The sequence below is a fragment of the Schistocerca nitens genome, chromosome 2 (assembly GCF_023898315.1).
Source record: "Schistocerca nitens isolate TAMUIC-IGC-003100 chromosome 2, iqSchNite1.1, whole genome shotgun sequence".
Classification (NCBI taxonomy): Eukaryota; Metazoa; Arthropoda; class Insecta; order Orthoptera; family Acrididae; genus Schistocerca; species Schistocerca nitens.
In genome coordinates, this window is record NC_064615.1 from 345,097,491 (window position 1) to 345,124,173 (window position 26,683).

General features: G+C 42.0%; 1 protein-coding gene across 1 annotated transcript in view; it reads left to right on the forward strand.

The window, feature by feature from the left end:
- Positions 1-26,336, forward strand: part of LOC126236160 (juvenile hormone esterase-like) — a 65,372-nt gene extending 39,036 nt beyond the window's left edge. Inside the window, exons 6-10 of the mRNA XM_049945246.1 lie at positions 3,771-3,945; positions 19,701-19,879; positions 23,535-23,682; positions 23,812-23,944; positions 26,035-26,336. Of these exons, the coding sequence (XP_049801203.1) occupies positions 3,771-3,945; positions 19,701-19,879; positions 23,535-23,682; positions 23,812-23,944; positions 26,035-26,215 (816 nt within the window). The 3' untranslated portion in view covers positions 26,216-26,336. The remainder of the gene's footprint in view (positions 1-3,770; positions 3,946-19,700; positions 19,880-23,534; positions 23,683-23,811; positions 23,945-26,034) is intronic.
- The last annotated feature ends 347 nt before the right edge of the window (positions 26,337-26,683 follow it).

Sequence of the window (26,683 nt, forward strand, 5' to 3'; positions counted from 1 at the left end):
GTAGGACTGAAGTTTTGGTGGTAAGGTTAAGAACAGTGTTTTGAATTTGTCTGTGTTCTGGATTTCGTTGCGTGCTGGGAGGAAATTTTAGAGGATGCGATAAATTAAAAATGTCAGTGAGGTAGGGTCTGGATGCTATGAGGCACTGACAAGGCGTTCACTGTGGGTAGGGTAAGTGTTGATGCATAGTGATGATCCAAGGTGAGACTAGGCTGTCAACAGGTTGGATAATTTATTGAGGTGGTGCCTGGAGTGCCCTTCCAGGTGTTGGAGGGCAAGGTTTTCAATTTTGCAGATGTGGTGTATTTAGATAGGACTGCACAGTAACAATATCTTGTGGAGGCAACAGATGTGGCTCTGGGATGTCTGCACTATGGAGATGTAGTACCAGATTTTTGAATGATGGGGACTGGTAGAATATGAAAATATGAAGATCATAGTTAATGGAGGGGTGAGGTACAGAGAAGAATTTTTTATGGTTAGGCATGGGGAGGGTTTCCATTGCTTAGGGAGATTTCCCATGCTATATCCTCTTGCACCCATAACCCATAGTCCACCATGGACTGGAGAATCCAAACCATTCGCTTTGCCAGAGTTTTGATTATCTATCATCGTGGCTGGAAAAGAGGAGTATCCTATCTAAGATCCTTCCCACTACTAGTATAGCACTCCATTGCCCACACAATCTACACAACTTCCTGGTACATCCCTATGCCACTTGTACTCTCAACTCCTTGCCACAGTGGTCATATCTCTGTGGAACACCCCTGTGCAAGATCTGCCTGATTTAGTACTTCATTACTTCCTACTCCAGTCCTGTCACAGGCTTATCCTATACCTTCAGAGGCAGGGCTATCTGTGAATGCAGCCATATCATAAACCAACTCTGTTGGAATCACTGAACAACTTTTTCTGCCAGCACAACAACCAACCTGCTGCCCCCAAGAATGAATGGCCTCTGCCAAACTGTGGCCAAGAACAAAGTTGACCACCCAGTGGCACAACATGCTACTGAGCACAATATTCTGAGGTCAATGATTACTTCACAACGTATACCACCTGAATCTTTCCCTCCAACACCATCTGAACTAAATAGATGGGAGTTATCTGTGGAACACATCCTTCCCTTCTTCACTCATGTAATCCTCCTGACCTCAACTTCCACTAACCCGCTGTCTCTACACCATCTATCAAACAGTTTCCCCTCCATTTGTCCTTTCACCCAGTCCCAATCCATGTCTCCATGTCATTTGCATGGCGTGCCACACCTCACCAGCTCCAGCAACTGTGTAATGTGTGGTTAGCTTGGGCACTTGCCACCCCTCCCTTGCACATTCCTAGCTGCTTCCCTCTGGGCCACTAGTTACCCATCCCCTTGCCCAACAATATATAGTGACATGACTGCCATTAAACACAAATAAGTTATTTACAGCAGCAATATTTAATTTCCTGCTGCTAAATTGTTGTGCTGTTCTACTTCTTTCACCAATGATATTTTCTAAGTTTCTTGATTTCCAGAGTCTGCATATGTGAGTTAGTTCTCCAGCAAAAATTAATTCTGTCCATACAACAGGATTTTTCTTCTTCTTTGGCTCTGTTTCACAATTTTATTTGCTGATTTTGCTCTCCACTTTTTTTTGGCCACTTATTCTGAGATTTTTCTGCTCTCTTCCCCTTCTCTGACTCTCTCTCTCTCTCATGCAAATGTAACTCACATACACATGATTGCAGTCTCAGTTGCCTGAGACTTCAGTCATGTGTGTGTGTGTGTGTGTGTGTGTGTCGTCTATTTTTGGTGGAGGCCTTACTGGCCAAAAGTTTTATTTGTGACAGTCTTTTTGTTGTGCCCATCTCCACTACATGATGAATGGCAACTTTCCTTTTCGTAATATTGTTACATCCCATCTTGGATTTCCATTGTTTGATCTCTGACTTTCCTGTTTGTTCACCCTGAACTTTTTCACCCTTTTACCATCTGGATTAAATGATTCTTATCTTTTATTCAGTTTCAAAGTTCTCTTTTATTTTAATCTTCTCATGACAATTTATTTATTTCCTCTTGATCCCATCTATCCACATCCCTCTGCCACATTTACCTCTCCAGTTTCTCCTCCATATACATCTGGCACATTGACTGCCCTCTCTGTTAGTTTTTAATTTTCAGTTTTTAAATTCCTATTTATATTTAATTAAGAATTTTCATGTAGCCTTGTCTCATTGTAGCCCTCATGTCTATAAGCTACATGTTTTTAGCAGCTAATCCTCTGAAAGAACTTCAGATTTTCCTTCTCTATCATTGTTTTGAAAATGGAATGCCTGATTCTAAAAACCAGTAGTCTGTATGCCCTCTTATGCTTAGTGGTGAATGTTTTATCATCTGGCAAATTACTGAGTGGACTTTTTGTGTGTTTTCAGCCCTTCAATTTTAAATGAATATCAGTTTTTTAAAGTGATATTATATTCTGAGCAAGAGTTGAAGTCATGTGTTAAATTTCTGGAGCAGAAAGAGAAGTGCAGCTGATTCCAATTTTAAAAGCAGGGATTATTTAATACACATCCGTTCAATCCAAAATATTTCATATGTGTTTCATTTATTCAATGCCTGTTGTTGCTAGATGTTTTACATGCAAGTCAGCTCTGGAAGTAAACTAACCAACATTACACATAATTGTTGTAGTGGTGGAAGAGGGGATCTTTGCTTTTATATTTTTAAAAAGAAGGAATTGTGAAATGTGAAGCTATAATTGTCACTATGTGTTTTATTTTTTCCTTTTCCCATTAACACTCACTTCATCTGCTGTGAACTTAATTTTTTCAGTTATGTTTATTCTGTCTAGTGTTTTCTATGCATCAATGTAAATAACTGAAATAATCAAATTAGGCTAATTGTTTGTTTTCTTTGGGGAAGACAGAACATGTTATGTTAGAAACTTCCAGGGATGATGGAGAAGGGTAAATGTATCAATTTGAGGTGAAGGACCTTGTTCAAAAACAATCATGTCAAAAGTTATGGAAATAGTTGTGATATCTATGACATTGTACCTCTTCTACGGCAAGCTCTTTACAGTCCATATTTTTGGAGGAGGTAGTATGGACCAAAATAAAAAAAATGTACAGTATCACATGGGCTCAAAAGTGCATACCTTAAGACCTATGAGCGATTGTTCAGTAGAAGAGATCTGTTTCACAGAAACAATTATGAACAAGTGCTCATAGCTCTTAAGGTATGCATCTCAGACCACATGTTTGCTGTACATTTATTTCTTGTTTTGGTTCATACTACCTCCTCCCAAAATTTGGGAAGCAAAGAGCTTGCAGCAGAAGAGGTCCACTGTCAGAGGTATTGAAACGATTTTCACTTATGACATTTGACTCTGTCATTTCTGGATGAGTGTCACTTACAGGTTGATGCATTTACCCTTCTCCATCACCCCTGAAAGTTTGTAACATCATCATGGAATAAGTAACAGAAAAATTATACAGAATGGTTTCTATTTTTAAACTTCAAATATCTCCAAACCTGTTGTTACAATACAGTCACAATGCAATTATGTCTTAAGGTAGGTGAATATATTTATATCAACACAAGGAGACTGAAAAACAATCTGAGGCTTTTGGAATAAAGGATTATTTTTGGAGACTGTAAAATCAGTAATAAAAAGATAAGAAAAAAGTGAGAGAGAGGAAGGTGGTGGTAGTAATTTGTATTATGATCTCATGTGTATAATGTGTCACAGTATTAATTTTGCAGCAAATTTTTCTGACTTTAGGAATTTGTGTATGATCCAATACTGATATACAAAGCAACTATTGAAAAGGATTATGGGAATGGAGTGGAGAGATTTCTAACCGAAGATCCTACAAAACAATTCCTTTCAGGAAATTTTACTCATGTGCCACTGATGACTGGAAGCACTAAAGATGAATTTTCATGGAAAGCTTTGCGTAAGTAATTAACTTCTACAGTGCTAAATACTAGAATAATCTAACTGCTTGTCTGCAAAATAGTGGAGGAAACTGGTAATTGCGTTCTTTAAAAAAAGTATTCTATCATGTGCCAGAAGTGATACACAGCAACTATGTAAAGTGCAAATCATGATGTTGTGATGGGAATCTGAACATCACTCTTCCAACATAAAAATCCAGTATCTAAGAACTGTACCTTGTTTTCTGTCTGATATAAACAAGTCTGGTAAGATAAGAACAGTATTAAGTCACTAGTCAAGTGTAACTTGGTGACTCACAAGGAACCCCTTGAGTGTGAGATGGCAAGTTCAATCTTTAGTAAGGCTCATTTGAAAGTGCTGGGTTAACAATTATGATAGGAAAAATATTAGTTGCTAATGACTCACCGTGTGCATCAGAGGGCAACAGAAAATGAGTGTCTTAAGGAGTACTGATAAACCTTGTATGGGATGTGTGTATTACACTTTGCAAATGAACATCTGTGTCATTCAAGAAATGTTCAGAACAAACCATTAACACTGTATGAGAAATGGCATGTCACAGTTACCATAAAGTTTTGCACCATAAAGATTGAAGGCAAACTCCTTGGGAGGTACAAATTGTGCAGGATGTTCAACTAGGAATCCACTCTTACAGAATGACCTTGCAGACAATATTAATGGTAACATCAGACTTTTTGCAGATGATGCAGTTATGTCATGAGGTACTGTCTGAAAGACACTGCACAAAAAAAAAAAAAAAAAATATATATATATATATATATATATATATATATATATATATATATATATATATATATATATATATATATATATATATATCTAAAAAGAAAGATGATGAGACTTACCAAACAAAAGCGCTGGCAGGTCGATAGACACACAAACAAACACAAATATACACACAAAATTCAAGCTTTCGCAACAAACTGTTGCCTCATCAGGAAAGAGGGAAGGAGAGGGAAAGACGAAAGGATGTGGGTTTTAAGGGAGAGGGTAAGGAGTCATTCCAATCCCGGGAGCGGAAAGACTTACCTTAGGGGGAAAAAAGGACAGGTATACACTCGCACACACACACATATCCATCCACACATACAGACACAAGCAGACATATTTAAAGACAAAGAGTTTGGGCAGAGATGTCAGTCGAGGTGGAAGAGTAGAGGCAAAGAAGTTGTTGAGAGACAGGTGAGGTATGAGTGGCGGCAACTTGAAATTAGCGGAGATTGAGGCCTGGCGGATAACGAGAAGAGAGGATATACTGAAGGGCAAGTTCCCATCTCCGGAGTTCGGATAGGTTGGTGTTGGTGGGAAGTATCCAGATAACCCGGACGGTGTAACACTGTGCCAAGATGTGCTGGCTGTGCACCAAGGCATGTTTAGCCACAGGGTGATCCTCATTACCAACAAACACTGTCTGCCTGTGTCCATTCATGCGAATGGACAGTTTGTTGCTGGTCATTCCCACATAGAATGCATCACAGTGTAGGCAGGTCAGTTGGTAAATCACGTGGGTGCTTTCACACGTGGCTCTGCCTTTGATCGTGTACACCTTCCGGGTTACAGGACTGGAGTAGGTGGTGGTGGGAGGGTGCATGGGACAGGTTTTGCACCGGGGGCGGTTACAAGGATAGGAGCCAGAGGGTAGGGAAGGTGGTTTGGGGATTTCATAGGGATGAACTAACAGGTTACGAAGGTTAGGTGGACGGCGGAAAGACACTCTTGGCGGAGTGGGGAGGATTTCATGAAGGATGGATCTCATTTCAGGGCAGGATTTGAGGAAGTCGTATCCCTGCTGGAGAGCCACATTCAGAGTCTGGTCCAGTCCCGGAAAGTATCCTGTCACAAGTGGGGCACTTTTGTGGTTCTTCTGTGGGGGATTCTGGGTTTGAGGGGATGAGGAAGTGGCTCTGGTTATTTGCTTCTGTACCAGGCCGGGAGGGTAGTTGCGGGATGCGAAAGCTGTTGTCAGGTTGTTGGTGTAATGTTTCAGGGATTCCGGACTGGAGCAGATTCATTTGCCACGAAGACCTAGGCTGTAGGGAAGGGACCGTTTGATGTGGAATGGGTGGCAGCTGTCATAATGGAGGTACTGTTGCTTGTTGGTGGGTTTGATGTGGACGGACGTATGAAGTTGGCCATTGGACAGGTGGAGGTCAACGTCAAGGAAAGTGGCATGGGATTTGGAGTAGGACCAGGTGAATCTGATGGAACCAAAGGAGTTGAGGTTGGAGAGGAAATTCTGGAGTTCTTCTTCACTGTGAGTCCAGATCATGAAGATGTCATCAATAAATCTGTACCAAACTTTGGGTTGGCAGACCTGGGTAACCAAGAAGGCTTCCTCTAAGCAACCCATGAATAGGTTGGCGTACGAGGGGGCCATCCTGGTACCCATGGCTGTTCCCTTTAATTGTTGGTATGTCTGGCCTTCAAAAGTGAAGAAGTTGTGGGTCAGGATGAAGCTGGCTAAGGTAATGAGGAAAGAGGTTTTAGGTAGGGTGGCAGGTGATCGGCGTGAAAGGAAATGCTCCATCGCAGCGAGGCCCTGAACGTGCGGAATATTTGTGTATAAGGAAGTGGCATCAATGGTTACAAGGATGGTTTCCGGGGGTAACAGATTGGGTAAGGATTCCAGGCGTTCAAGGAAGTGGTTGGTGTCTTTGATGAAGGATGGGAGACTGCATGTAATGGGTTGAAGGTGTTGATCTACATAGGCAGAGATACGTTCTGTGGGGGCTTGGTAACCAGCTACAATGGGGCGGCCGGGATGATTGGGTTTGTGGATTTTAGGAAGAAGGTAGAAGGTTGGGGTGCGGGGTGTCGGTGGGGTCAGGAGGTTGATGGAGTCAGGTGAAAGGTTTTGCAGGGGGCCTAAGGTTCTGAGGATTCCTTGAAGCTCCGCCTGGACATCGGGAATGGGGTTACCTTGGCAAACTTTGTATGTGGTGTTGTCTGAAAGCTGACGCAGTCCCTCAGCCACATACTCCCGACGATCAAGTACCACGGTCATGGAACCCTTGTCCTCCGGAAGAATGACGATGGATCGGTCAGCCTTCAAATCACGGATAGCCTGGGCTTCAGCAGTGGTGATGTTGGGTGTAGGATTAAGGTTTTTAAAGAAGGATTGAGATGCAAGGCTGGATGTCAGAAATTCCTGGAAGGTTTGGAGAGGGTGATTTTGAGGAAGAGGAGGTGGGTCCCGCTGTGACGGAGGACGGAACTGTTCCAGGCAGGGTTCAATTTCGATGGTGTCTTGGGGAGTTGGATCATTAGGAGTAGGATTAGGATCATTTTTCTTCGTGGCAAAGTGATATTTCCAGCAGAGAGTACGGGTGTAGGACAGTAAATCTTCGACGAGGGCTGTTTGGTTGAATCTGGGAGTGGGGCTGAAGGTGAGGCCTTTGGATAGGACAGAGGTTTCGGATTGGGAGAGAGGTTTGGAGGAAAGGTTAACTACTGAATTAGGGTGTTGTGGTTCCAGATTGTGTTGAAAGGAATTTTGAGGTTTTGGAGGGAGTGGAACTGGAAGTGGGAGATTGAGTAGATGGGAGAGACTGGGTTTGTGTGCAATGAGAGGTGGTTGAGGTTTGCTGGAAAGGTTGTGAAGGGTGAGTGAGTTGCCTTTCCGGAGGTGGGAAACCAGGAGATTGGATAGTTTTTTGAGGTGGAGGGTGGCATGCTGTTCTAATTTACGGTTGGCCTGTAGGAGGATGCTCTGAACAGCCGGTGTGGATGTGGGAGAGGAAAGATTAAGGACTTTTATTAAGGATAGGAGTTGACGGGTGTGTTCATTGGCTGAGTTGATGTGTAGGTGAAGGATTAGGTGGGTGAGGGCAATGGATTGTTCAGTTTGGAACTGGTATAGGGACTGATGGAAGGAAGGGTTGCAGCCAGAGATGGGAACTTTAAGTGTGAGGCCTTTGGGGGTAATGCCAAATGTCAGACAAGCCTGAGAAAATAGAATATGGGAGCGTAATCTGGCTAGGGCGAAGGCATGTCTGCAGAGGGAATGTAAATAAAACTTAATGGGGTCGTTGTGGGGGTGTTGTGCGGGTGACATGGTACTAGAAGGTCGAAAGTGTAACGTGAGGCTGAAATGAAAATGAATATAAAAATATGTGGGGAGAGATAAAGGTGAAGTAGAAAGCATATGGAGATCTGGTGTGAAAAGAGGCGAAAAGGGGTTGGTTGGAGCTGGGTTATGTTGATCCTGTGGTGAAATAGTGTAGGTAGAAAACGATGTGCATAAAGGTTAGGTGGTTGTGTTGCCGCCAAAACACGTTAAAGGGTGGAGAAATTCGGGAAAATTTCGAAAAAACTACGTGAGGATGTATTAAAAGTAGTGGTATGGTGGTGGCAGATTATGGAAATGAGGCTAACAATTGTCTGGTGGAGAAATAATAACGTTAAAACCTGTGGGAAGCGGCTAAAAATGATCGGTGATGTGAAAAAACGGAACAAGCAAAAGTTATTAAAACTAGCCGAAAAGGTTGTTTAATAGCTGAAAGGAACTGTTTGTGAACTAGAAACGGTGAATTTTATAGCAGTAGCGGAAGAAAAAATTTTTTGGTTATGGTTTGGAAGTGGGTTACGTATTATTACGTATTGTTGAGTGTATATTGGCGGGATAAAATTGTATAGTGGATTACGGTAAAAAGGAGAAGGTGAATAAAAGGGAAACTACTGGCAAAAACAGAAGGAGGAAATAAGACGACAGAAAAGACTTCGAAATGTAACAGTGACAATAACAAACGTCATTGTTGGGTTCAAATTAATGATATGAATATAACAGAGGGAAACATTCCACGTGGAAAAAATATATCTAAAAAGAAAGATGATGAGACTTACCAAACAAAAGCGCTGGCAGGTCGATAGACACACAAACAAACACAAATATACACACAAAATTCAAGCTTTCGCAACAAACTGTTGCCTCATCAGGAAAGAGGGAAGGAGAGGGAAAGACGAAAGGATGTGGGTTTTAAGGGAGAGGGTAAGGAGTCATTCCAATCCCGGGAGCGGAAAGACTTACCTTAGGGGGAAAAAAGGACAGGTATACACTCGCACACACACACATATCCATCCACACATACAGACACAAGCAGACATATTTAAAGACAAAGAGTTTGGGCAGAGATGTCAGTCGAGGTGGAAGAGTAGAGGCAAAGAAGTTGTTGAGAGACAGGTGAGGTATGAGTGGCGGCAACTTGAAATTAGCGGAGATTGAGGCCTGGCGGATAACGAGAAGAGAGGATATACTGAAGGGCAAGTTCCCATCTCCGGAGTTCGGATAGGTTGGTGTTGGTGGGAAGTATCCAGATAACCCGGACGGTGTAACACTGTGCCAAGATGTGCTGGCTGTGCACCAAGGCATGTTTAGCCACAGGGTGATCCTCATTACCAACAAACACTGTCTGCCTGTGTCCATTCATGCGAATGGACAGTTTGTTGCTGGTCATTCCCACATAGAATGCATCACAGTGTAGGCAGGTCAGTTGGTAAATCACGTGGGTGCTTTCACACGTGGCTCTGCCTTTGATCGTGTACACCTTCCGGGTTACAGGACTGGAGTAGGTGGTGGTGGGAGGGTGCATGGGACAGGTTTTGCACCGGGGGCGGTTACAAGGATAGGAGCCAGAGGGTAGGGAAGGTGGTTTGGGGATTTCATAGGGATGAACTAACAGGTTACGAAGGTTAGGTGGACGGCGGAAAGACACTCTTGGCGGAGTGGGGAGGATTTCATGAAGGATGGATCTCATTTCAGGGCAGGATTTGAGGAAGTCGTATCCCTGCTGGAGAGCCACATTCAGAGTCTGGTCCAGTCCCGGAAAGTATCCTGTCACAAGTGGGGCACTTTTGTGGTTCTTCTGTGGGGGATTCTGGGTTTGAGGGGATGAGGAAGTGGCTCTGGTTATTTGCTTCTGTACCAGGCCGGGAGGGTAGTTGCGGGATGCGAAAGCTGTTGTCAGGTTGTTGGTGTAATGTTTCAGGGATTCCGGACTGGAGCAGATTCGTTTGCCACGAAGACCTAGGCTGTAGGGAAGGGACCGTTTGATGTGGAATGGGTGGCAGCTGTCATAATGGAGGTACTGTTGCTTGTTGGTGGGTTTGATGTGGACGGACGTATGAAGTTGGCCATTGGACAGGTGGAGGTCAACGTCAAGGAAAGTGGCATGGGATTTGGAGTAGGACCAGGTGAATCTGATGGAACCAAAGGAGTTGAGGTTGGAGAGGAAATTCTGGAGTTCTTCTTCACTGTGAGTCCAGATCATGAAGATGTCATCAATAAATCTGTACCAAACTTTGGGTTGGCAGACCTGGGTAACCAAGAAGGCTTCCTCTAAGCAACCCATGAATAGGTTGGCGTACGAGGGGGCCATCCTGGTACCCATGGCTGTTCCCTTTAATTGTTGGTATGTCTGGCCTTCAAAAGTGAAGAAGTTGTGGGTCAGGATGAAGCTGGCTAAGGTAATGAGGAAAGAGGTTTTAGGTAGGGTGGCAGGTGATCGGCGTGAAAGGAAATGCTCCATCGCAGCGAGGCCCTGAACGTGCGGAATATTTGTGTATAAGGAAGTGGCATCAATGGTTACAAGGATGGTTTCCGGGGGTAACAGATTGGGTAAGGATTCCAGGCGTTCAAGGAAGTGGTTGGTGTCTTTGATGAAGGATGGGAGACTGCATGTAATGGGTTGAAGGTGTTGATCTACATAGGCAGAGATACGTTCTGTGGGGGCTTGGTAACCAGCTACAATGGGGCGGCCGGGATGATTGGGTTTGTGGATTTTAGGAAGAAGGTAGAAGGTTGGGGTGCGGGGTGTCGGTGGGGTCAGGAGGTTGATGGAGTCAGGTGAAAGGTTTTGCAGGGGGCCTAAGGTTCTGAGGATTCCTTGAAGCTCCGCCTGGACATCGGGAATGGGGTTACCTTGGCAAACTTTGTATGTGGTGTTGTCTGAAAGCTGACGCAGTCCCTCAGCCACATACTCCCGACGATCAAGTACCACGGTCGTGGAACCCTTGTCCGCCGGAAGAATGACGATGGATCGGTCAGCCTTCAGATCACGGATAGCCTGGGCTTCAGCAGTGGTGATGTTGGGTGTAGGATTAAGGTTTTTAAAGAAGGATTGAGATGCAAGGCTGGAAGTCAGAAATTCCTGGAAGGTTTGGAGAGGGTGATTTTGAGGAAGAGGAGGTGGGTCCCGCTGTGACGGAGGACGGAACTGTTCCAGGCAGGGTTCAATTTCGATGGTGTCTTGGGGAGTTGGATCATTAGGAGTAGGATTAGGATCATTTTTCTTCGTGGCAAAGTAATATTTCCAGCAGAGAGTACGGGTGTAGGACAGTAAATCTTTGACGAGGGCTGTTTGGTTGAATCTGGGAGTGGGGCTGAAGGTGAGGCCTTTGGATAGGACAGAGGTTTCGGATTGGGAGAGAGGTTTGGAGGAAAGGTTAACTACTGAATTAGGGTGTTGTGGTTCCAGATTGTGTTGAAAGGAATTTTGAGGTTTTGGAGGGAGTGGAGCTGGAAGTGGGAGATTGAGTAGATGGGAGAGACTGGGTTTGTGTGCAATGAGAGGTGGTCGAGGTTTGCTGGAAAGGTTGTGAAGGGTGAGTGAGTTGCCTTTCCGGAGGTGGGAAACCAGGAGATTGGATAGTTTTTTGAGGTGGAGGGTGGCATGCTGTTCTAATTTACGGTTGGCCTGTAGGAGGATGCTCTGAACAGCTGGTGTGGATGTGGGAGAGGAAAGATTAAGGACTTTTATTAAGGATAGGAGTTGACGGGTGTGTTCATTGGCTGAGTTGATGTGTAGGTGAAGGATTAGGTGGGTGAGGGCAATGGATTGTTCAGTTTGGAACTGGTATAGGGACTGATGGAAGGAAGGGTTGCAGCCAGAGATGGGAACTTTAAGTGTGAGGCCTTTGGGGGTAATGCCAAATGTCAGACAAGCCTGAGAAAATAGAATATGGGAGCGTAATCTGGCAAGGGCGAAGGCATGTCTGCAGAGGGAATGTAAATAAAACTTAATGGGGTCGTTGTGGGGGTGTTGTGCGGGTGACATGGTACTAGAAGGTCGAAAGTGTAACGTGAGGCTGAAATGAAAATGAGTATAAAAATATGTGGGGAGAGATAAAGGTGAAGTAGAAAGCAAATGGAGATCTGGTGTGAAAAGAGGCGAAAAGGGGTTGGTTGGAGCTGGGTTATGTTGATCCTGTGGTGAAATAGTGTAGGTAGAAAACGATGTGCATAAAGGTTAGGTGGTTGTGTTGCCGCCAAAACACGTTATAGGGTGGAGAAATTCGGGAAAATTTCGAAAAAACTACGTGAGGATGTATTAAAAGTAGTGGTATGGTGGTGGCAGATTATGGAAATGAGGCTAACAATTGTCTGGTGGAGAAATAATAACGTTAAAACCTGTGGGAAGCGGCTAAAAATGATCGGTGATGTGAAAAAACGGAACAAGCAAAAGTTATTAAAACTAGCCGAAAAGGTTGTTTAATAGCTGAAAGGAACTGTTTGTGAACTAGAAACGGTGGATTTTATAGCAGTAGCGGAAGAAAAAATTTTTTGGTTATGGTTTGGAAGTGGGTTACGTATTATTACGTATTGTTGAGTGTATATTGGCGGGATAAAATTGTATAGTGGATTACGGTAAAAAGGAGAAGGTGAATAAAAGGGAAACTACTGGCAAAAACAGAAGGAGGAAATAAGACGACAGAAAAGACTTCGAAATGTAACAGTGACAATAACAAACGTCATTGTTGGGTTCAAATTAATGATATGAATATAACAGAGGGAAACATTCCACGTGGAAAAAATATATCTAAAAAGAAAGATGATGAGACTTACCAAACAAAAGCGCTGGCAGGTCGATAGACACACAAACAAACACAAATATACACACAAAATTCAAGCTTTCGCAACAAACTGTTGCCTCATCAGGAAAGAGGGAAGGAGAGGGAAAGACGAAAGGATGTGGGTTTTAAGGGAGAGGGTAAGGAGTCATTCCAATCCCGGGAGCGGAAAGACTTACCTTAGGGGGAAAAAAGGACAGGTATACACTCGCACACACACACATATCCATCCACACATACAGACACAAGCAGACATATTTAAAGACAAAGAGTTTGGGCAAAGATGTCAGTCGAGGTGGAAGAGTAGAGGCAAAGAAGTTGTTGAGAGACAGGTGAGGTATGAGTGGCGGCAACTTGAAATTAGCGGAGATTGAGGCCTGGCGGATAACGAGAAGAGAGGATATACTGAAGGGCAAGTTCCCATCTCCGGAGTTCGGATAGGTTGGTGTTGGTGGGAAGTATCCAGATAACCCGGACGGTGTAACACTGTGCCAAGATGTGCTGGCTGTGCACCAAGGCATGTTTAGCCACAGGGTGATCCTCATTACCAACAAACACTGTCTGCCTGTGTCCATTCATGCGAATGGACAGTTTGTTGCTGGTCATTCCCACATAGAATGCATCACAGTGTAGGCAGGTCAGTTGGTAAATCACGTGGGTGCTTTCACATGTGGCTCTGCCTTTGATCGTGTACACCTTCCAGGTTACAGGACTGGAGTAGGTGGTGGTGGGAGGGTGCATGGGACAGGTTTTGCACCGGGGGCGGTTACAAGGATAGGAGCCAGAGGGTAGGGAAGGTGGTTTGGGGATTTCATAGGGATGAACTAACAGGTTACGAAGGTTAGGTGGACGGCGGAAAGACACTCTTGGCGGAGTGGGGAGGATTTCATGAAGGATGGATCTCATTTCAGGGCAGGATTTGAGGAAGTCGTATCCCTGCTGGAGAGCCACATTCAGAGTCTGGTCCAGTCCCGGAAAGTATCCTGTCACAAGTGGGGCACTTTTGTGGTTCTTCTGTGGGGGATTCTGGGTTTGAGGGGATGAGGAAGTGGCTCTGGTTATTTGCTTCTGTACCAGGCCGGGAGGGTAGTTGCGGGATGCGAAAGCTGTTGTCAGGTTGTTGGTGTAATGTTACCTTCAGCCCCACTCCCAGATTCAACCAAACAGCCCTCGTCAAAGATTTACTGTCCTACACCCGTACTCTCTGCTGGAAATATCACTTTGCCACGAAGAAAAATGATCCTAATCCTACTCCTAATGATCCAACTCCCCAAGACACCATCGAAATTGAACCCTGCCTGGAACAGTTCCGTCCTCCGTCACAGCGGGACCCACCTCCTCTTCCTCAAAATCACCCTCTCCAAACCTTCCAGGAATTTCTGACTTCCAGCCTTGCATCTCAATCCTTCTTTAAAAACCTTAATCCTACACCCAACATCACCACTGCTGAAGCCCAGGCTATCCGTGATCTGAAGGCTGACCGATCCATCGTCATTCTTCCGGCGGACAAGGGTTCCACGACCGTGGTACTTGATCGTCGGGAGTATGTGGCTGAGGGACTGCGTCAGCTTTCAGACAACACCACATACAAAGTTTGCCAAGGTAACCCCATTCCCGATGTCCAGGCGGAGCTTCAAGGAATCCTCAGAACCTTAGGCCCCCTGCAAAACCTTTCACCTGACTCCATCATCCTCCTGACCCCACCGACACCCCGCACCCCAACCTTCTACCTTCTTCCTAAAATCCACAAACCCAATCATCTCGGCCGCCCCATTGTAGCTGGTTACCAAGCCCCCACAGAACGTATCTCTGCCTATGTAGATCAACACCTTCAACCCATTACATGCAGTCTCCCATCCTTCATCAAAGACACCAACCACTTCCTTGAACGCCTGGAATCCTTACCCAATCTGTTACCCCCGGAAACCATCCTTGTAACCATTGATGCCACTTCCTTATACACAAATATTCCGCACGTTCAGGGCCTCGCTGCGATGGAGCATTTCCTTTCACGCCGATCACCTGCCACCCTACCTAAAACCTCTTTCCTCATTACCTTAGCCAGCTTCATCCTGACCCACAACTTCTTCACTTTTGAAGGCCAGACATACCAACAATTAAAGGGAACAGCCATGGGTACCAGGATGGCCCCCTCGTACGCCAACCTATTCATGGGTTGCTTAGAGGAAGCCTTCTTGGTTACCCAGGTCTGCCAACCCAAAGTTTGGTACAGATTTATTGATGACATCTTCATGATCTGGACTCACAGTGAAGAAGAACTCCAGAATTTCCTCTCCAACCTCAACTCCTTTGGTTCCATCAGATTCACCTGGTCCTACTCCAAATCCCATGCCACTTTCCTTGACGTTGACCTCCACCTGTCCAATGGCCAACTTCATACGTCCGTCCACATCAAACCCACCAACAAGCAACAGTACCTCCATTATGACAGCTGCCACCCATTCCACATCAAACGGTCCCTTCCCTACAGCCTAGGTCTTCGTGGCAAATGAATCTGCTCCAGTCCGGAATCCCTGAAACATTACACCAACAACCTGACAACAGCTTTCGCATCCCGCAACTACCCTCCCGGCCTGGTACAGAAGCAAATAACCAGAGCCACTTCCTCATCCCCTCAAACCCAGAATCCCCCACAGAAGAACCACAAAAGTGCCCCACTTGTGACAGGATACTTTCCGGGACTGGACCAGACTCTGAATGTGGCTCTCCAGCAGGGATACGACTTCCTCAAATCCTGCCCTGAAATGAGATCCATCCTTCATGAAATCCTCCCCACTCCGCCAAGAGTGTCTTTCTGCCGTCCACCTAACCTTCGTAACCTGTTAGTTCATCCCTATGAAATCCCCAAACCACCTTCCCTACCCTCTGGCTCCTATCCTTGTAACCGCCCCCGGTGCAAAACCTGTCCCATGCACCCTCCCACCACCACCTACTCCAGTCCTGTAACCTGGAAGGTGTACACAATCAAAGGCAGAGCCACATGTGAAAGCACCCACGTGATTTACCAACTGACCTGCCTACACTGTGATGCATTCTATGTGGGAATGACCAGCAACAAACTGTCCATTCGCATGAATGGACACAGGCAGACAGTGTTTGTTGGTAATGAGGATCACCCTGTGGCTAAACATGCCTTGGTGCACAGCCAGCACATCTTGGCACAGTGTTACACCGTCCGGGTTATCTGGATACTTCCCACCAACACCAACCTATCCGAACTCCGGAGATGGGAACTTGCCCTTCAGTATATCCTCTCTTCTCGTTATCCGCCAGGCCTCAATCTCCGCTAATTTCAAGTTGCCGCCACTCATACCTCACCTGTCTCTCAACAACTTCTTTGCCTCTACTCTTCCACCTCGACTGACATCTCTGCCCAAACTCTTTGTCTTTAAATATGTCTGCTTGTGTCTGTATGTGTGGATGGATATGTGTGTGTGTGCGAGTGTATACCTGTCCTTTTTTCCCCCTAAGGTAAGTCTTTCCGCTCCCGGGATTGGAATGACTCCTTACCCTCTCCCTTAAAACCCACATCCTTTCGTCTTTCCCTCTCCTTCCCTCTTTCCTGATGAGGCAACAGTTTGTTGTGAAAGCTTGAATTTTGTGTGTATATTTGTGTTTGTTTGTGTGTCTATCGACCTGCCAGCGCTTTTGTTTGGTAAGTCTCATCATCTTTCTTTTTAGATATATTTTTTCCACGTGGAATGTTTCCCTCTGTTTTATATATATATATATATATATATATATATATATATATATATATATATATATATATATATATATATATATATATATATATATATATAAAAAGAAAGATGATGAGACTTACCAAACAAAAGCTCTGGCAGGTCGATAGACACACAAACAAACACAAATATACACACAAAATTCAAGCTTTCGCAACAAACTGTTGCCTCATCAGGAAAGAGGGGAAGGAGAGGGAAAGACGAAAGGATGTGGGTTTTAAGGGAGAGGATAAGGAGTCATTCCAATCCCGGGAGCGGAAAGACTTACCTTAGGGGGAAAAAAGGACAGGTATACACTCGCACACACACCCATATCCATCCACACATACAGACACAAGCAGACATATATATATATATATATATACAAAATGAAAAAAATGTAGTATCCTATGACTATACTATCAATGAGTCACTGTTGGAATCAGCCAACTCAGACAAATGCATTGGTGTAATACTTTATAGGGATATGAAATGGAATGATCACATGTGCTCAGTCATAGGTAAAGTAGGAGGCAGACTTTGGTTTACTGGTAGAATTGTGGGAAAGTGCAATCAGTCTACAAAGGAGATTGCTTACAAATCACTCTTGTGACTGGGTCTAGAATATTGCTCAAGTTTGTGGGAGACATACCAAATAGAACTAACAGAGGATATAGAACACAGGTGTGTACAGAGAACAACAGCATATATTGTAGCACATCTGCTTGATCCAGGGGAGAGTGTCACAGAGATACTGAAGGAACTGGATGGGAAGACTCTTGAAGATAGATGTAAGCTATCCCAGGAAAGTCTATCAACAAAATTTCAAGAACTGGCTTTTAATGGTTACTCTAGGAATATACTACAACCTCCTACATATCGCTCACATAGGGATCATGAGAATAGTATTAGGATAACTACTCACGCACAGAGGCATTCAAACAATCTTTCTTCCTGCATTCCATACATGAATGGAACGTTAAGAAACCTTAATAACTGGTACAATGGGACATACCTTCTCCCATACACTTCACACTGGTTTGCAGAGTGTAGGTGTAGATGTAGAATCAAAAAGTCTCCTGCACACACATTTGAAAACAATGTTTGATCTTAAACCACAGTTCCTCTTATTTTCTTTTACTGACATCCTGTGGTACCACATGAGCCAAAGCTATGCAATAATGGAATAATCCACAACATACATAGTTCAGAGAATTTCTATAAAAAATTAAAAATAACATGAATGCAAAAGAAGAGCAATGTTATAGAAAATAAACATGACTCACCTTAGACTGATGCTCCATGTGTGTGGGACCCATAACAAATAGAACTAACAGTATGTACTGGAAGTATACGGATAAGGGCTACAGAAATGAATACAGGTTTCTTTGATCCACGCAAAAGTGTTACAGAAGCACTGAACAACCAGAACTGCAGACTCTTAAGACAGATGTGAACTATCCCATGAAAGTGTGTATACAAAGTTTCTAGAACAAGTATTAAGTGAGGAGTCAACGAATGTACTTCAGCCTCCCGTGTATCAATCCTGTAGGGAGTGGGGAGACGAAATTAGACTAATTACTGCACACCCAGAGGCTTCCTGTGCTGCATACACGAATCAAACAGGATGAATCCCTAACATGTGGTACAATGAGAAGTACCCTCTGCCATATACTTCAGTGGTTCCCGTAATACACTGTGGCTTGTATCCAGAATACAGTCATTCCATTTATTCTGTATTTATGTAACTATTTGCTTCACTTTTGATAATGATACTTATGAGTTTTTGCTTCAAAAATTCATCTAATAATCCAATGTGCTTAATCAATAATTTTATGAAAAGGTCAGATTGCTACTCACCATATAGCAGAGACGTTGAGTCGCAGATGGGCACAACAACGAAAAGACTGTTAAACTTTCACCCAAAAAGACCTTCATTTGAATTAGACGACACACACACACACACACACACACACACACACACACACACACACACGGAAACTCATGCACACGTGACCAATCTCTGGCTACTGAGGACAGCCAAAGACTGTGGTTGTGTGTGTGTATGTTGCGTTAGCATGAGTGTGTGCGTGTATGTTGTCTAATTTGGAAGAAGGCCTTTTGCCTGAAAGCTTACTTGTTTCACAGTCTTCAGTTGTGCTTATCTGCGACTCATCGTCTTTGGTATATGGTGAGTAGCAATCTAACCTTTTCATAAAATAATGATTATTTCATCTTGGATTTTCCATTGCATAACAATAATTTTGCCATTTATGATTACACATTTTATGATAGCTTTCACAGTATCTTTATTGATTGGTTTCTAGTCATACAGTCTTCTGTATGCTTTAGCAAAAACAGGGTTACACAACGCTGCAACTAAAATTATTGATAACTTACCCAGTGATATAAAATTTGAAAACAAACTGAAAAAGTTTCTCCTCGACACCTCTCCTATTCCATAGAATAATTTCTGTTATTCATGTACCCATATTTACACATTAATTTGTTACGGGAATGTAAAATGACTCATCCATGTCATTACAATTTATCATGCAAATGATCCATCAAATATGAAACTAATTAATTAACATTTAGAGTCGCTGTGACTTGTACTAGGCAAACTTAATTTCGAAGCAGTGGAGGAAGATGTTCAACACATTGACTGCTACATGCAAAGTGTTGGACGTTTCACCACCAGACCAGTCCATGGCGCGAGACTCGTATGTGACAGCCAGCAGCCTCATGTCAATTAAGAAGTGCCTCATTTTGATTAATGTGTTAAGAATGGTTTCGGTTCTTTATCCACCATTCTTTTTAGTAATATGATACACATTTTTGCTGAATGGTTTGTAGGAGAGTTTCACATGTACAACTTAAGTGTAATCAGTTGTTAATCTCCTTTCAACAAGTTGTCATTTTTAATGTTTTCTCAGTCTAATAAAGTGCTCATTTCTGAATTTCAGTAAGTACATCCAAGGCCACTCACCATACATGATGAAGCTATTGAAATATTATGCTGAAAAAAGAAATGTCAAACCACTTGAATACTTAGATTTATGTCTTTCTAAGTTACATTTAACTATAACTTCCCTATTACTGTCCAGGAATATTTTATTACCTATATGTTCAACCCATATTTCAGAGGTTCTTGCAAATGATTCTGCAGCTGAAGAAATGACTGAGCACTATGAAAAGATTTTTCCCATTTGTTTTCTGTATGAGCAAAACACAGAACATTCCCACACAATCAGCAAGAATTTGAGGAGTTTCTACCTTCACAATCAGCCCATAACAAATAATACGAGAAATGAACTTGGAAAAGTAAGTAAAAAAAGGCAATAGCACATTAGTTGTGTAAGTTATAGTTATGTGGCAATTTAAGTAATTGAGGATGCTTCTTGAAACTTTTCTGTTTACTTGGCAGTAGCAGACAATAGGTGACACAGGTCATAGTGGTTGGCTCAGAGGCACTTTTAACTGGCAAAAGATGAAACACACAGTCTGAGATGGAAACAGGAAACCACCCAGGATCACAGCCCACAGAAACTGAAGAACAAGATGAAAGCAAATAAAAAATGCTATTTTAACCATAATGCAATAGGGTAGACTAGTGTGGAGAGCTGTATCAAACCAGTCTCCTAACTGAAGATCACAACAACAAGATAAACAACAAAAAGTTTAGGTGTGACAGAGAGAACAGTGATCAAGTCAGAAATACATACTTGATGTACTGCAAATAAAGGCATCTACAGAAACTGAGAAAAGAGAAAGCAGTCAAAGAAGAAGAGGAAAACAATGAAACAAAATGCCAAAATGAATGTGAAGAAAGATTAAAAGAGAAATGAGGGGATTGGAAATGGAGAAGTGAAAAGTAAAACACAATGACTGGAAAAGGAGGTGGATTGAAAGGAACCAGAAAAGTGCTTTACCAAGTTTCCACCTGCAAATTTCTGAGATGCTGACATTGACAGGAATATTGCAAATCACCTGTATGTTAGAGCCAGCATTAAGATATCTGCTAATTCACCTAGTAATCGAGCTGGAGTAAGCAATGGTGGGAGGGTGTTTAAGGGACACTTTGCAGTGGTGGGTGACACAGATACAAACCTTATGGCATCAAATTAATCATGAAAATGTAGAGGATGTGACTAGAATGACACAGAGCTTGCAAGAGCAATTAAAATTACTTTGGTGCTGTGGGGAGAGTAGCAAATAGAAGCTCACTTTCAGAAAATAATGACCTGAGGGACAAGATGACTTGCATTCCACACTGTGGTAATAATGGAAAGGATATCTACTGCCAAATGGAATACTGCTGATTGCTGAGAGATTCAACAAGCAATAAAATAAGGGCTGGCTGAAAGTTGGATAAACAGCATTAAAGAATGTGCAATGAAATTTGGAAAAGAACCATGAACTTATCATTAAACATGACATTCTCAGATGTTTCAGAAAGTTCAGCAGAGCATCTTCAGCCTCAGTTCGGATGTGGTCATTGTATCACAACTAAACAAGTGACTGTTACCTACCCTCTGTAGCTGAGGTAGCTAACATATGCCTATGTGCTGGTACTTGACTCAGAGTTAGCTGGTGTGAATCCTAGCAAAGGAAGAAATTTTCAGCACCAGTATTGGCCAGCAAGAAAAGGAGAGGCATAGGAGTCCTGATCATCAGACTTTACACCAGTTTGCTTGATCAAATACAAAACATCTCTGCAGTGTCTCATGCAGTAAGACCATGGGTCCCAGTTGTTGGTGAACGATCTGTTGAATGGGTATCTTAAATTCAGCGGAAACCCTGGTGATTTTTGAGAGGAGTAGCCTACATGCCATCATTGGGTTTCAGTCTCTCTTTTTTCTTGTAGTCATCATACGTACAGTACAAACATGACACCACACTACACTACACACACCAATTGCTTACACTCAACAGATACACAGTTATCACACACCATGAGAAAACAGTGTGCATGGACAAAGAAAACTGTTTCTGATTAAGAGGCTGAAAGTATCCCTCAGGGTCTCCCAGCCAACAATGCAATACAACTCTTGGATAGATGGATCTTGGATGTAAGGAAAAGAGAAATTCTGATTTCCAGATTCCAAGGACACTCATCTTTGCTCTTTGCAAGCTTGCCATTCAAAGGTCAAATTGTGACTGGCTGCAATGAAAAGAAAGATAATCACATGTTTTCTTTCAAGGGGCCATGACTAAAAAGTATATCAACAAATAAACAGATGATTCACATGAGAAATAATTGATGTATAGAGTTGACGTCAAAGGTGACTACTAAGATGCGGGTGTGGCATGAACAGAGATTTGTATTACTCCAGTAATACTATAATGTCTTTAACATATGAATGAAGGCACTCTGACAATATATTACTGAACTTGAGCAATCAAAATAAATTTATATTGAGTGTCAGAGTGGTTAGCTTTATGTTCCTTTTGAAGAGGTTAGGAGGAGAAAGAAGTGTAAGAACTGCTGCAGATTCAGATAGATTATGCATATTTTAACAAATGTCCTGTTTCTGAAACTAATGGGAGATTTCCTTCAATGTAGAAAAATGAAAGATAAAGCCAATGAGTACAGGAAAATATCTGATAGCTTTCAAGGTTATGCAATATATATCGTCCACCAAGCAGTTTCCAGTGTCTTGTCAAGGATTTATGTAAAGCTTGCGAGATCACAGCAGGAGCTTGGAATCCTCAGGTTCTTTTGGTAGTGTGTTTGATCCACTGGCATGGTGTCTTGATTGCAGAACCTGTAAGAGGCAGTACGTAAGAAAAGTAACACGCCATTGACGATTAGATCCTTAGAGATGGAGTATGAATTCAGACTGGACATATGTAGGGCAGGAAATTGGCCCTGGCCTTGTCCTAAGAACCATTCTGTCTTCTTCCTGCAGTAATTTGGATAAGCAACCAATGGAAAACCTTAACTGAATGGTCAAATGGAGATCTAAATCTTCCATATCTGGAATGTAAGCTAAAGTGACAGAGCTAGTACAGATACTTCTTCAAACATAGTTAATGGTTAAGTATCCCAGTAACAGTGGTGACCCCCACTGTCTTCTGGAAAGCTATGATTGAACCCTCCAATGATGAATCAAATGCTCTCAGTCCTTCAAAGTTGACTGGCACCTGGGACATAAACTGTAAAAGTATAATGGATAGTTCATGGAATTCTGAAATGTGATAAGTCTAGAGAGAGATGGGGAAGGAGTACAAGCAAGTGAAAGCTATGAAAGCAGTTCATGAAAAGCAGATGCAATGATACACTTTTATCAGAAATAACAGTTATTTGTTGGGTAATGTGTTACCATGGGTGCCACATATAGAAAGACACTGGCAATAAAGCTGTATGTTGTTACAGTAAACATGAACAGTGATGCTAGAAGTGACCATTGAACTTCTTCCCACCACCTACTGTCCTGCTACTGCTGTATGACATTAATTTGTTATTTTATAACCAGAGAGATCAATTTCAGTTGGATTGGCAATGATACCAATAGGCACTTAGACCAGTAGCACTGTATACATAGGAGACATAAAAAACAGGAAATTAGCTCTGATTATGGAGATAGTTCCAGGAAGCTTGCGATTTTATAGTGAAATGTCAAAAGTTATCAGTTTATGCAACTGTTACTGCCGAGTAAATTCATATCTTTCTTATCTATATTACATTGTAATTTAATTACGGTGATGTATGAGGTAATTCTTTATGCTAAATATTTTTTGAAACATAAATGTGTAGCAGCTTCTTCCAGTCATTGAGCTTCTGGTACGTATGCAATGCACTGCATCTTCTGTTGCCCCCACTACACCTAGGGGGTAAGTATCTCTAGGATGGCTGCACAGCAGCTCCTTTGCATAGTGCTGTATGCACTATTCCACTATAAACTAGACTTAAGTGTATTGTGGAGCAGAGATATTATTGTATGTTATCTTTAACATAAGACCACTTTTCTTTCAGCTGTATGCTGATTCAATTACGATATTCCCAATATATCGGCCGGCTCAAATACTATCCAAAATAAATAGATTTCCAGTGTATTACTACCAGTTCACTTATCAGGGGAGATACAGTTGGGTGGATGCACCTGGAACTACTACACCTTATGGTATGCAAAGTTTAGAGAAACTGCAGAATGAGCATTCTGGACAAAAAAAAAAAATCCAGTTTTTGCTTCAATCTGATTTTTACTTTTTATGGAATAATACATACATAATTCTGTTTCTTTCACATAAAGGTGTCGTGCATCATGATGATCTCATTTACTTATTCTACATTTCAACGCTTTTCCCATTCTTTAATAAGGATGACCCTGAATACATAACAGTGAAGAGAATGACTAAAATGTGGTCCAATTTTGCTAAATCAGGGTAAGTTGCAATAAAACTAATTACATTCATAATAATATATATTGCTAATGTGAAACACTCAGAAGTTATCCATGCCAGATGCTTCTACATCAGATATAGAGAAATACTCTGCATCCCTCCCTATCCCTACCCCAGTCTCCTTCTTACCCCCACCACCCGGTTGCTTCTCCCATCATGCACTGCTGCTCAGCAGCCAGAGACTGTGGTCCTGTGTATGTGAGTTGCATTTATGTGTTATGCTGTTTATTTCTGATGAAGGCCTTGTTGCCCAAAAGCTTACTGTCTGACAGTCTTTTTGTTGTGCCTAATTGCAATTCAGCATCTCCGCTATATGGTGAGTAGCAACTATCCTTTTCATAGTATTGTCACATTCCGTCCTGGATTTTCCATTGTTTGAAATAAAAACTAAGTTATAAAAAATGAAATGTAATGACAAAGGAAAAGGAATGAAAAATCGCAAAGTGTGAATAAAAGAGGAATAACAGTTTTCTTCTGCTTTCATGTTTTTCCCCATATCACCCTCACCTTTTTCTGCTCTGAGAAATGCTCCCACCAGCTAATTATAAGTAGATCTAGAGTTTGAGCCACAAAGGACACAGGGTAGCCAGTTTTTTATTTAATTAATTAACAAATAGCACAAATCATATTATGTTGTTACTTCCAATTACTACTGCGAAATCCAGTGCGGCATTTTGTTACTGCATTTCTCCAGTTCAGGGTTATATGTAGTTTTGGTGCAAAATATAAAGGGTGGAAAAGCCCCAATGGTCCATGTGTTGGCATTTCAGATGGTAACGTCTCCATTTTTGCTTAGTCAATAGGGCTGCACGGCAAGAGATAGGTACAGACTGGGATGAAACATGATAGCATAACTTTGTATTTAAATTTTCCACTTGATGCTGTTTACACAAAAAGGTTCCAAAAGGCAGGAATAAAATATTTGTGGCCAGAAGCAGAGGAAAACCAATTCTACCCTCTAATGCAACTTGAAACTTCACATAGTAATGGCAACAAACTTAAATGATTACATACTCTGCAACTGTCATGCTCTGCAGTTCCATAGCTGTAAGAGCATCAATGTACTTGTATATGGTTCCATGATCTCCCAGACCTGGCGTTCAGCATGAAGCATCAAAGCACATAACATTTTTCTCCTGCTGTTAGGACTGTGATGGCAACATGAAATATGGTTACATGCTTTATGTATTTTTTCATCAACAGCAGTAACCGGAGCATCCAGTTGTGGTTTAGTGTTGATCATCGCATCTTAGACATGTCCATAATCTTAAGACTTAAACTCTAAATGAATTGTCTCCCTTTTTCCCATTCTTTCTGCAGTCAAGCTGCGTATTCATTCCTTGAGTCACTGGAGTATAACTAACTGCTTGTCTTACAATTGTTATCAAAAACCATAATCCTTAAAATTTACATCATTCCAGTAGAAGGTCCCAGTCAGAATATAAATAATGGAAGGAGAAAAGGAAACAACTCTTAGTTAGTTAAAATGCTGAAGAGTCGATATGCGCTAAAAATGTTGCCAAACTTTTGGATGGCGTCATTCTTCAGAGTTAACTAGTACACCATGCATGCGTGTATTGAATGTTTGAAACTGGTTCCTTCGTTCAGAGAATTGACCACAATATGCAAATATTAGCTGTCCATTTCCACAACTGCTACACTATCCTGGCTAGCAATATTGTACCAGATTGACCACACTCAAACTACATGGTGAGTTGTTACCTTTATTCCTTCCATTATTAAAATTTAAATTAGAGATTTTAATTTAGTAGTTGGGTGCGGAAAAATCACCAACATTACAGTGTGTAAGTACCAGCTAGCTATGAACATTATGCAAAAGGGAAGTCCATCAGGACTTTGGACAGATTGCAATCACTGAAACTGATGGCTAATATTAGCATATTGTGATCAGTTGTCTGAGTGAAAGAGTTAGTTTCAAATATCTGATGATGTCTGTCTTCAGTCTAATCTATTTACTGTATACACATTAATTTTAAGAGTGTATGGGAGAGCATCATCCTATCAGAAACTAAAGTGAAAACTATAAATTAAACTAAACTTTCATGTTTCAGCAATCCAACGTCAGAGAAGGATGACACAGTAAATGTGGATTGGAAACCACTTACAGCATCTCAGAAACAATATATGGAAATAGGCTCACAACTCACAATGAAGAAGGGTTTATACTACTATGATCGCATGTCTGAATGGAGCAAACTTTTTCCACTGCCCTGTGTTAGTGCTCACAAATGATATCCTTGATACTGTTTTGAATTACAGGTGATTAAAAAGTATATGACACACAGAAGCATATTTTACAAATGCACCAAAAATATTTTACTTACTGCTGCCTGGCTGTTGCCAATGTATTTAAGTTAAATGAATAAAAATCAGTTTAAACAGTTTCTTTTTATTGACTCCATAAACCTTAATGTTTATTGACATCTAAATTTCACATAATTTTTTGTGTGAATTTATGCTATTTCCATTTAGTATTAGCTCCCTCAATTTCTTATTATGGATACTGATTCAACATGGAATCCACAATGTTGGTAATTTTTCTGAGACTGGCATAGAATTATCAAACATTCTTTCACACTATCATGAAAGTGTTTGCATACTTTAATTTCCTGTTACCTTACAAGATGGTATTGTATGACAATGCAATTTGAAGTAAATTATTAACCTATAGGAATCACTGAAAATATTGCGCTACATTAA